This window comes from Anolis carolinensis, unplaced genomic scaffold (genome assembly GCF_035594765.1).
Source record: "Anolis carolinensis isolate JA03-04 unplaced genomic scaffold, rAnoCar3.1.pri scaffold_8, whole genome shotgun sequence".
Taxonomy (NCBI): Eukaryota; Metazoa; Chordata; class Lepidosauria; order Squamata; family Dactyloidae; genus Anolis; species Anolis carolinensis.
In genome coordinates, this window is record NW_026943819.1 from 30,511,609 (window position 1) to 30,523,585 (window position 11,977).

General features: G+C 39.1%; 1 protein-coding gene across 4 annotated transcripts in view; it reads left to right on the top strand.

The window, feature by feature from the left end:
* slc23a2 (solute carrier family 23 member 2) overlaps positions 1-11,424 on the top strand; it is a 67,784-nt gene extending 56,360 nt beyond the window's left edge. For all 4 annotated transcript variants that reach the window (XM_062961082.1, XM_062961084.1, XM_062961083.1 and 1 more), the window contains 3 exons: positions 119-256; positions 501-596; positions 2,089-11,424. In XM_062961082.1, coding sequence (XP_062817152.1) covers positions 119-256; positions 501-596; positions 2,089-2,333 — 479 coding nt within the window. In that variant the 3' untranslated portion in view covers positions 2,334-11,424. The remainder of the gene's footprint in view (positions 1-118; positions 257-500; positions 597-2,088) is intronic.
* The last annotated feature ends 553 nt before the right edge of the window (positions 11,425-11,977 follow it).

Below are 11,977 nucleotides of genomic sequence, written 5' to 3' on the forward strand. Positions count from 1 at the left end.
GCCTCGGTGGTCACGTCTGAAAAGACTGACATTGGCCTTTCCTGGGAGAATACCGGCCTTTGGGACCCGATGTCGTGCCGCTTGGCTGAGCGTCTTCTGCTCCTTTGTTTTTCCAAAGGGATGATCACCGCGGTGGGGCTTTCGAACCTGCAGTTCATCGACCTGAACTCCTCCCGCAACCTGTTTGTCCTGGGCTTTTCCATTTTCTTTGGCTTGGTCCTTCCCAGTTACCTCCGGCAAAACCCACTCGTTACAGGTACTTCTTTACTGTTAAAAGTATACGGATTAATCTAAAGACTTAATAAAATGTGGCTGGGGTGTCCACTTGCACAGACAGCTCCATCTCCCACTACGGAGGAGACACCCGTGGCTTAGTGTAATGGAAGAGAAATGGAAGCCAAGCATGACCCCTGCGCCCCCATTGCATGCGTCCAGGCGCATAGGGTGGGACTCCAGGCTGACCATGGACTCTTTTGCCCCCCTCTCTTTGGTGCCTGCAGGGATTGCCAGCATTGACCAGGTGCTCAACGTCCTGCTGACAACGGCCATGTTTGTCGGGGGCTGCGTGGCCTTTGTTTTGGACAACACGATCCCAGGTCAGTCATACTGCCAAGCTGCCTTTCCATTATTATTGTTATTATTATTATTATTATTATTATTATTATTATTATTATTATTATTATTATTATTAATACCCCACTTTATCTCCCCAAAGGAGACTCTAAGCAGCTATGTATCTATTATTATTATTATTGTATTTATACTCTACTTTATCTCTCCCAAAAGAAACTCAAAGCGGTTATGTATGTATTATTTCTTCTTCTTCTTCTTCTTCTTCTTCTTCTTCTTCTTCTTATTATTATTATTATTATTATTATTATTATTATTATTATTATACGCTGTTTTATCTCTCCCATAAGGGACTCAAAGTGGCTGTGTATCCGTTATTATTATTATTAGTATTATTAGTATTAGTATTATTATATTTATACCCAGCTTTATCTCATCCAAGAGTCTCAAAGCCGCTATGTATGTATGTATGTATCTATTACTATTAGTAGTAGTAGTAGTATCATCATCATAATCATTTACCATGATTATGATGATTGTTATTATTTAATTATTTATTATTATTTATACAGTGCACTTTATTCAGTCTATTTTAACCTGTGCTTTAATTATGTTATTAAGTTTGATATTTTACCGTATGTGTAAATGTCTGTTTTATAATTGCATATGTCTCTGTACATTTTATGTGTTTTATATTGTTACTATTTTTATCTGGGTTTGACCCTTGTAAGCTGCTCCGAGTCCCTTCGGGGAGATGGAGGCGGGGTATAAATAAACTATTATTATTATTATTATTATTATTATTATTATTATTATTATTATTATTATGACACAGTAAACAAGATAGACATGCTGGATTTCATATCACAAAATCACAAGTTGAACACTTCCCAAGTGTCGAGGACTGTGTGATGTATTTTTGGATGATGCCGTAGATCCCAGTTGGGTGGCCTTTTGCAGTTGGCAGATCGTAATTTTGTCAATGTCTATTGTTTCCAAATGCCGGCTGAGATCTTTTGGCACGGCACCCAGTGTGCCCATCACCACCGGGACCACCTGCACTGGTTTCTGCCAGAGTCTCTGAAGTTCAATCTTGAGGTCCCGAGAGCGGCTGAGTTTTTGCTGTTGTTTTTCGTCAATGCGACTGTCACCTGGGATGGCGACATCAATGATCCAAACCTTTTTCTTTTCCACAACTGTGATGTCTGGTGTGTTGTGTTCCAGAACTTTGTCAGTCTGGATCCGGAAGTCCCACAGTATTTTTGTTTGCTCATTTTCCAATACTTTTGCAGGTTTGTGATCCCACAAACCTGCAAAATATTATTAAATATTAAATGACTGTAAACCGCCCTGAGTCCCATCCGGGAGATAGGGCGGTATATAAATAAAGTTTTATTATTATTATTATTATTATTATTATTATTATTATTATAAATATTAATTATATTATTATTATTATTATTATTATTATCATTAACGGCTCCCTTTCCTTCTTCCTTCCTTCCTTCCACGATGCAGGGAGTCCCGAGGAGCGTGGCATCCGGAAGTGGAAGCGCGGGGTGGGCAAAGGCGGCAAGGGGTCGGCAGCGGCGGACGGGTCGGAGACCTACGACCTGCCCTTTGGGATGGAGTCCGTGCGCAAGTACCGCTGCTTCTCCTTCCTGCCGGTCAGCCCCACCTTCGTGGGCTATTCGTGGAAAGGCCTCCGGAGAGGCGGGCGAGGCGGTGGCCCCGCGGACGACGACTCCGAGGCCACCGTATAGCCCCGGCCGAACCCCCGCCGTCCCCTTTTGTACTCCTGCCTTTTTATTCCGGAACCAGAGCCAAGGCGTGTTATATATATATATATATATATCATTATTTAAATATATATAGAGAGATAGATACATAGATAGATAAATAACTTTCCTATTGTGGACGGTGGTCGCTATCTATAAGGTCTCTCTTTTAGTTTCTTTGGGGTTTTTATTTTTGATTATTACTGTTATCTTTGCAAGACAGAGTCCGCCTGTTCAATCCGGACCTTCGTGGTCAGCTGCACCCGGACTGGCCGTCCCCCCCGTCCGGGCGATACATTCCAGGCTTTGTTGATTTGTTTGTGAACATTAGTGCATTGTTTACATCCTAACCTTCCTGTGGCTTGTCGACACGGTCCCGGCCTCGTCCGGCGTTCTTGTGCGGGAGCGTTTGGCCGAGCAAGGGACTCAGGGCGAGGGTGGCCTGCGCTCGAGTAGTGAAGCGTTGACGTTGTGCCGGGGCCGGAAACGCCGCTGCCCGTTGTCTTTGCAGAGCCGGCCTTTATGTATATATAACACGGTAGTATTTATTAAGCGGCAGGTGGGTTATTTAAATCGAACGGTTTTTGCGTTTCCAGACCCGGACGTGGCCGTTGCCTTTGTTGCTCCCTTCCTTGTTTTTGCGCTTCGGAACAAGAGAGAGACCCTGTGCATGGCATCCCCCTCCCCTCCCTGGTTTGAACGGGTATCGGGGGCTCCGCCTCGAAAGAGCCCCTCTTTTCCTTTATTTCCTGTCCCGGTCTCGGCTCTGGCGCCAACGTGGAACTCCTCCTCCTCCTCGCCGTTGTCGTCGTCGCATTCATAACGATAACACTCTCTTCGGTGTTCTGACTATTCAGTCTCTGACTATTAGTTGTAGAAACAAGTGCTTCACCCCCTCTTTCCCCCCTTTGTTCCCCTTATGCTCCAGGATGCCTTTCCCGCTTCCTCACCTTCAGAAAGGTGTGTTCTCTCCAAATAAGTCAGTCAGCCAACCTTATTTCTATCCGTCCCGCCCCGTCACCCCCATAAAAGGACTCACAACACAAAAGGCCCTCAAAACACAATAATATTTTTACATCATAATATTTATGAAAACATTTGTTATGCAGCAAGAAGCATGATACTCAATATTCAGTACAATTCTACAATACATTTTCGCATCCACTTTTTTGCAAAACAATACAATAATAAATTAAGCCAAACCCATAACATTCAATATTCAGGACAATTCTACAATACATTTTTGCATCCACTTTTTTTTGCAAAACAATACAATAATAAATTAAGCCAAACCCATAACATTCAATATTCAGGACAATTCTACAATACATTTTTGCATCCACTTTTTTGCAAAACAATACAATAATAAATTAAGCAAAACTCATAACATTCAATATTCAGTACAATTCTACACCACATTTTTGCATCCACATTTTTGCAAAAAAAATAATAATACAATAATAAATTAAGCAAAACCCATAACATTCAGTATCCAGTACAATTCTACAATGCATTTTTGCATCCACTTTTTTGCAAAGAATACAATAATATATTAAGCAAACGTCATTTGTTATTCAGCAAAACCCATAACATTCAATATTCAGTACAATTCTACAATACCTTTTTGCATCCACTTGTTTGCAAAATAATACAATAATATATTAAGCAAACATCATTTGTTATACAGCGAAACCCATAACATTCAGTATTCAGTACAATTCTACAATACCTTTTTGCATCTACTCTTTTTGCAAAAAAAATACAATAATAAATTAAGCAAACACAGAGAAGTGATGCAAAATATTCGACAATAAGACACTCAGTATTGGACAGCAATAATAACCAAATATCAAAGGCCAGCAGTGCGTTTTGCATTGTGTCTCAAAGAGTCGAGAAAACGGTTGGCTTTTCAAGCCTGGCTACTTGAAGGAACACCAAACAGTTGTGAAGTTTGTTGTCGAAGGCTTTCATGGGTTGCTGTGAGTTTTCCGGGCTGTCTGGCCAGGTTCCAGAAGCATTCTGCCCTGATGTTTGGCCCACATCTATGGCAAGCATCCTGAGGTTGTGAGGTCTGTTGGAAATGAGGCAAGTGGGGATATATATCTGTGGAAGGTCCACAGAACTCTTGTCTGTTGGAGGCAAGTGTGGATGCTGCAGTTGGCCACCTTGATTAGCACTGAATGGCCTAAGTTTAAATAATAAATAAATAAATAAATAAAATAGATGTGGGCGAAACGTCAGGAGAGGATGCTACTACTAAAACATGGCCAGACAGCCCGGAAAACTCACAGCAACCCAGCCTTGAGGTTATTAGGAAGGAGAAGGAGGCTGGGCCCGTATTGAATGATGCCGAAGACGGGTGGGTGGCCTTTTCGACTTTGGTGTTTTGGCTTTGAGATTATTCTCATGTGCCGGTGATGAAAAAGGTCATGACTTAAGGACGTGAAGTGCCTTTGCTTTTGTACATAAGTGGAGATGGTGGTGAATAGCCTCGCTCTCGGTCACGATTTTTGGATTGACATAAGGTCTCTTATATCGCAATCCTGGCTTGAGGGCCCGTCGGTGCCCAGGTGATTTGAAAAAGGCATTGTCGCTTTGAGATGTTAGGTGATATCACTTACGTTTGGTTATTTGTTTTGAAAATCAAACCATAAACCATTAGGGTTGTTGTACGTCTTTCGGGCTGTGTGGCCATGTTCCAGAAGCATTCTCTCCTGACGTTTCGCCCACATCTATGGCAGGCAACCTCAGAAGTTTGTTTATTTATTTATTTATTTATTTACAGTATTTGTATCCCGCCCTTCTTTCTCACCCTGAAGGGGACTCAGGGCAGATTACAATGAACACATATATGGCAAACATTCAATGCCAACAGACAAACAACATATATAGACAGACACAGAGGCATTTAACATTTTTTTCCAGCTTCACGATTCCGGCCACAGGGGGAGCTGTTGCTTCACTGTCCACTAGTGGCTGTACTTCCTCATTCCTTTCCTCGTGTTTTGCTGGCAGTTTTATGATGTTGTAAATTAGTTAAATTAGCCTCCCCGCATAAAGCGTACCTAAATTTCCCTACTTGACAGATGCAAGTGTCTTTTGGGGCTGCATAGGTCAACAGCAAGCCGGGCTATTTAATGGTCGGGGGCTTAACCTGACCCGGGCTTACGAACTCATGACCACTCGGTCAGTAGTGATTTATTGCAGCTGGTTACTAGCCAAATGCGCCACAGCCCGGCCCTTTGCTGGATGTTGGATATTATATGTTGGATAATAAGTAGGCATTAAGGAAAAGCCTATTAAACATCAAATTAAGTTATGATTTTACAAATGAAGCACCAAAACATCATGTTATACAACCAATTTGACAGAAAAAGTAGTTCAATACGCAGTAATGCTATGTAGTAATTACTATATTTACGAATTTAGCACCAAAATATCACGATGCATTGAAAACATTGACTACAAAAATGCATTGGATAATCCAGAACGTTGGATAAGCAAGTGCTGGATAAGTGAGACTCTACTGTATTTACCTTCCTCGCCTAGTCTCTCCATGTCTCACAACCTCTGAGGATGCCTGCCATAGATGTGGGCAAAACGTCAGGAGAGAATGCTTCTGGAACGTGGCCGTACAGCCCGGAAAACATACAACAACCCTGTGATCCCGGCCATGAAAGCCTTCGACAACACATAAACCATTAGCTCTGCGTTGACTCATTTGTATGTTTCTACCAGGACGTGCTCGATGTTATTGCACGGGTTTGGTGGTGACGGTGGTGGAGCATTGGTTCGCACATCGTACATTTGATGCGCCTGTTTAAGTCTCACTTCTGTCGCGGCGACGTGGGCTCAGCAAAGAGTTTTGCTTTGGGGATGGCTCCGTGGTTTCCTCCCACGCTGGCGAATTTGCAAGGCTTTGTCTTGTGTTTGTTGTGCCAAGCCAATGGCAGGGAACTCAAAGCTGTTGCCGTGTTTACAAAACACGGCCTGCTTTGCCAGACGCTTTCCCAGACGTTTGCTTTGCAGGCGCAGCAATAGAAGTACAGTAGAGTCTCACTTATCCAACATAAATGGGCCGGCAGAATGTTGGATAAGCAAATATGTTGGATAATAAGGAGGCATTAAGGAAAAGCCTATTACACATCAAATGAGGTTATGATTTTACAAATTAAGCACCAAGACAGCATGTTATACAACAAATTTGGCAGAAAAATGTAGTTCAATACGCAGTAATGCTATGTAATAATAATAATAATAATAATAATAATAATAATAATAATAATAATAATAATAATAATAATACAACGTCGTTGTGTTGATAATAAGTTTATTTATATCCGCCTCCATCTCTCCCGAAGGAGATTTGCTTACAGCAAAATCAAAATACAGGCAATGATAAAATATGAAACATCAAAGGAGAACAACAAAACCCAATAATAAAATATACACAATAGGCGAAAAAACACAATGCGGAATTAAAACATCAAATTAAAAACAATGAGGTTGCAATAGTGGATAAGCAAAGGTGCACATTATGAGCAACAAATTCGTAAATAGATAAAGTGCATTAGTAATTACTGTATTTACGAATCTAGCACCAAAATATCACGATGTATTGAAAACATTGACTACAAAAATGGGTTGGATAATCCAGAACGTTGGATAAGCGAGTGTTGGATAAGTGAGACTCTACTGTACATAACTCGAACACTACTTACCTTGTACTATTATTATATACCATACTTTTCCTTTTTGTTGTGTCTTTCCTTGTAGCCATGGCTTTCCATCCCTTAAATTACATTTAAATTAAAACCACGTGGTCTGGAGAGAACACACGCATTCACTATTTCCATTTGGAATCAATTCAGAAATATCTGACGGATGCGCCACTCGTCAACGATGCGTCTATCAGTGTCGTCAAGGCAAAAGTATTTGGGGAGCTTTTGTATCTAAACCTTCAAGCGATGCTGACTTTTTTTTAATTACAGTAGAGTCCCACTTATCCAACATAAACGGGGCGGCAGAGCGTTGGATAACCGAATATGTTGGATAATAAGGAGAGATTTAGAAAAAGCCTATTAAACACCAAATAGGTTATAATTTTACAAATGAAGCATCAAAACATCATGTTATACAACAAATTTGACAGAAAAAGCAGTTCAATACGCAGTAATGCTATGTTGTAATTACTGTATTTACAAATTTAGCACCAAAATATCACGATATATTGAAAACATTGACTACAAAATGCGTTGGATAATCCAGATAATCCAGAATGTTGGATAAGTGAGACTCTACTGTATTATTATTACTGTTTGGTTAAATTAAGTCCTTTCGGCAAAGATGTTTGAATGTGTCTTACATATATATATATATAAAAGATGCCTCTTGAATTTATATGTAATGGTTAACTTTTATCTGTGATTGGTAAACAAACAAACGAAACACCGGATCCCGTTCTGACGTGATCAGAATCGAGCTGCGACAGGGAAAAGCGTTTTTAAATTCCCAGCAGTCGGGTTTGCTTTACATCGTTTCGTACAAATTTTCAATGACGGTGACTTTGTACATTGGGATATTGCAGTATTTTATTTCCATAGACTTTGGGGGGGGGGGGGGAATGAGAAAAATTATTAATAATAATAATGATAATTATGATGATGATGATAATAATATTAATGGCGACACCCAACCAAGTGACATTTCTTCCCAGGAGGATGACTATGGCGAGGTTTCCTGGGCGGGAGTGTGATACGATTGTCATGACAATGTCATGGGATAGAATTTCTTCATTCACGAATTGCTAGCGATTGTGTGTATACTTCATTTCTCCCAGGCTTCCGTTCCTCAGGGAGGCCGCCGGGAATCATAAGGGTGGCCGTCGATCCGTTTAAGGCAAAGGAAGGCAGGCAGGCGGAACGCGGCTCGGATTCAGTCCGGATCTCGATGTTTGGGCCGATTCGTAATCTGCACAAAACTTGACCAATGCCCCGTTCCTGGTTTGGAAATGTCATTTCCTTTTTCATTGTCTGGCCCTTACTCTGAAAGTATTCCCTCGCTTTTTGCAGATTCACAGTTTCGCGTTTTTTTTAATAAACACTAAAATCTATCTATATATATAAAAGAGTGATGGCATCACGGCGACGCACAAAACAACAAAACTACAGGCCCCCCAACCTCGAAATTTGACAACACAACCCATCATCCACGCCTCAGGGTTGATACAACAAAAAGAAAAGAAAAATAAAGTCCTAATTAGAGGGAAAGGAATAATTGCTTTTATCCAATTGCTGCCAGTTAGAAGGCTAAGCTCCTCCAACTTAGTCTCCTAGCAACCCAATAAAAAATAATAAAAAACACTAAAAAATTGATACAATAAAATACGATAATAACAGAAAATAACTAAAAATAATACAAGAAAATAATAAAATATATATATAAAAGAGTGATGGCATCATGGCGATCCACAAAACAACAAAACTACAGGTCCCCCAACCTTGAAATTTGACAACACAACCCATCATCCACGCCTCTAGGTTGATACAACAAAAAGAAAAGAAAAATAAAGTCCTAATTAGAGGGAGAGGAATAATTGCTTTTATCCAATTGCTGCCAGTTCGAAGGCTAAGCTCCTCCAACTTGGTCTCCTAGCAACCCAATAAAAAATAATAAAAAACACTAAAAAATTGATACAATAAAATACTATAATAACAGAAAATAACTAAAAATAATACAAGAAAATAATAAAATATAATAAATAAAAATATATCTTACAATAAAATTAATAAAAAATGCAAATAAAATTTACACAACAATTTTTAACCAATACCACCACCACTTTGCCACAGCAACACGTGGCCGGGCACAGCTAGTATATATAAAAAAATGTAATGTGTGTTTGTAGGATCGAGTAAACAACAAAACCATTGAACCCAATCACACCAAATTTGGCCACAATATACCAACACGTCCAAGGTATGTCCTTCACCCAAACAGATTGGCCTAGGTATAACACAGCCTGGCACTGAAGCTGCAAGGCTATTTAGTGCAATTTAACTAGACCAACAAAGGATTAACTTTGGATAAGTGAGACTCTACTGTATATTGAAAACTTTGACTGCAATAATGGCTTGGATAATCCAGAACGTTGGATAAGCAAGTCTTGGATAAGTGAGACTCTACTGTATGTACCTCTAATGCGCTTGGGGAGATAGAGCAGAATATAAATAAAGTATTATTATTATTATTTTATTATGACACAGCAAACAAGATAGACATGCTGGATTTCATATCACAAAATCACAAGTTGAACACTTCCCAAGTGTCTAGGACTGTGTGATATTATTATTATTATTATTTTATTATGACACAGCAAACAAGATAGATTTGCTGGATTTCATATCACAAAATCACAAGTCGAACACTTCCCAAGTGTCTAGGACTGTGTGATGTATTTTCGGATGATGCGTGCAGATCCCAGTCGGGTGGCCTTTTGCAGTTGGCAGATTGTAATTTTGTCAATGTCTATTGTTTCTAAATGCGGGCTGAGATCTTTTGGCACGGCACCCAGTGTGCCCATCACCACCGGGACCACCTGCACTGGTTTCTGCCAGAGTCTTTGCAGTTCAATCTTGAGGTCCTGAGAGCGGCTGAGTTTTTCCTGTTGTTTTTCGTCAATGCGACTGTCACCTGGGATGGCAACATCAATGATCCAAACCTTTTTCTATTATTCTAATAACAATAATAATAGTAACTGCAAAAGGCCACCCTGCTGGGATCTGCAGCATCATCCGAGAATACATCACACAGTCCTAGACACTTGGGAAGTGTTCGACTTGTGATTTTGTGATACGAAATCCATGAAAGCCTTCGACAACACATATCTATCTTGTTTGCTGTGTCATAATAAAATAATAATAATAATAATAATAATAATAATAATAATAATAATAATAATAATATCAGGGTAAGAACTTCCTTCCAGTTTAGATGACACGTTAGCCATGATCAAAGGCTTGAATAATGGAACCAATGAGGAAATGACATTGATAACCCAGGAAGGGCAATCCTCGTGTGGCGCATAGTGTTCCCATGTGCAGAAAGGAGGCTTTTCCCCATGCGCTCCCATTTCCCGCAGCGTCCCAAACATTCCCGCCTGGGTCGGATCTCATCATTGTGGCCGTGGTTCTTATCGTCACCCGCGCGCATGGTCTCCCATTGCAGAGCATTGTTACGACCTTCCGCCTCTTTCCGAGTCAACCGTCTTGCCTCCGATCCAAAGTTTATCGTGCATTTTTTCTAACCCTTTTAGATGTCACAAAAATCGGTTTGCATTTTTTAAAATATTTTTATTTTCTTATCTTTTCTGTGAACGGCTTTGGCAACACAATCTCAAGTTATAGTGTGTGTGTATGTATGTATGTATGTATGTATGTACAGTAGAGCCTTGCTTATCCAACATAAACGGGATGGCAGAATGTTGGATAAGCGAATATGTTGGATAATAAGGAGAGATTAAGGAAAAAGCTGTAAATGCTGTAAATAAAGCCTATTAAACATTAAATTAGGTTATGATTTTACAAATGAAGCACCAAAACATCATGTTATACAACAAATTTGGCAGAAAAAGTAGTTCAATATGAAATAATGCTATGTAGTAATTACTGTATTTACAAATTTAGCACCAAAATATCACGATGTATTTAAAACATTGACTACAAAAATGCGTTGGATAATCCAGAATGTTGGATAAGTGAGACTCTACCGTGTGTGTGTATATATATATACACATACATACATACACATACATATATGTATATGTCTATAACCAAGTTCAGGTTAGTTTCTATTGTTTTCTTTCTTTCCTTTTTTGAGATGTGAAACTCTTTGACTGAGATTTTTTTTATGGATTTCATTTTGTGCGGGTTTTTTTTCTAATGTTGAAATATTTAAGACAAAAATATGTAATATTTGGACCAGATGTTGTGAATAATAGTAGATTTTAAACAAAGCTATTTTATTCTGTATTTTTAAAAAAGCTGTTCGGTATAAATAAAAGGTGACATAGATGCAACTTTGCAACTGGATCAGCGTGGTTATTATTATTAATTTATTGTATGACACAGCAAACAAGACAGACATGCTGGATTTCGTATCACAAAATCCCAAGTCGAACACTTCCCAAGAGTCTAGGAGTGTGTGATGTATTATTATTATTATTATTATTACTATTATTATTATTATTTTATTATGACACAGCAAACAAGATAGATATGCTGGATTTCGTATCACAAAATCACAAGTCAAACACTTCCCAAGTGTCTAGGACTGTGTGATGTATTATTATTATTATTATTATTATTATTATTATTATTATTATAGTATGACACAGCAAACACGATAGATATGCTGGATTATTATTATTATTATTATGACCCAGCAAACAAGACAGACACGCTGGATTTCGTATCACAAAATCCCAAGTCGAACACTTCCCAAGAGTCTAGGAGTGTGTGATGTATTATTATTATTATTATTATTATTATTACTATTATTATTATTATTTTATTATGACACAGCAAACAAGATAGACATGCTGGATTTCGTATCACAAAATCCCAAGTCGA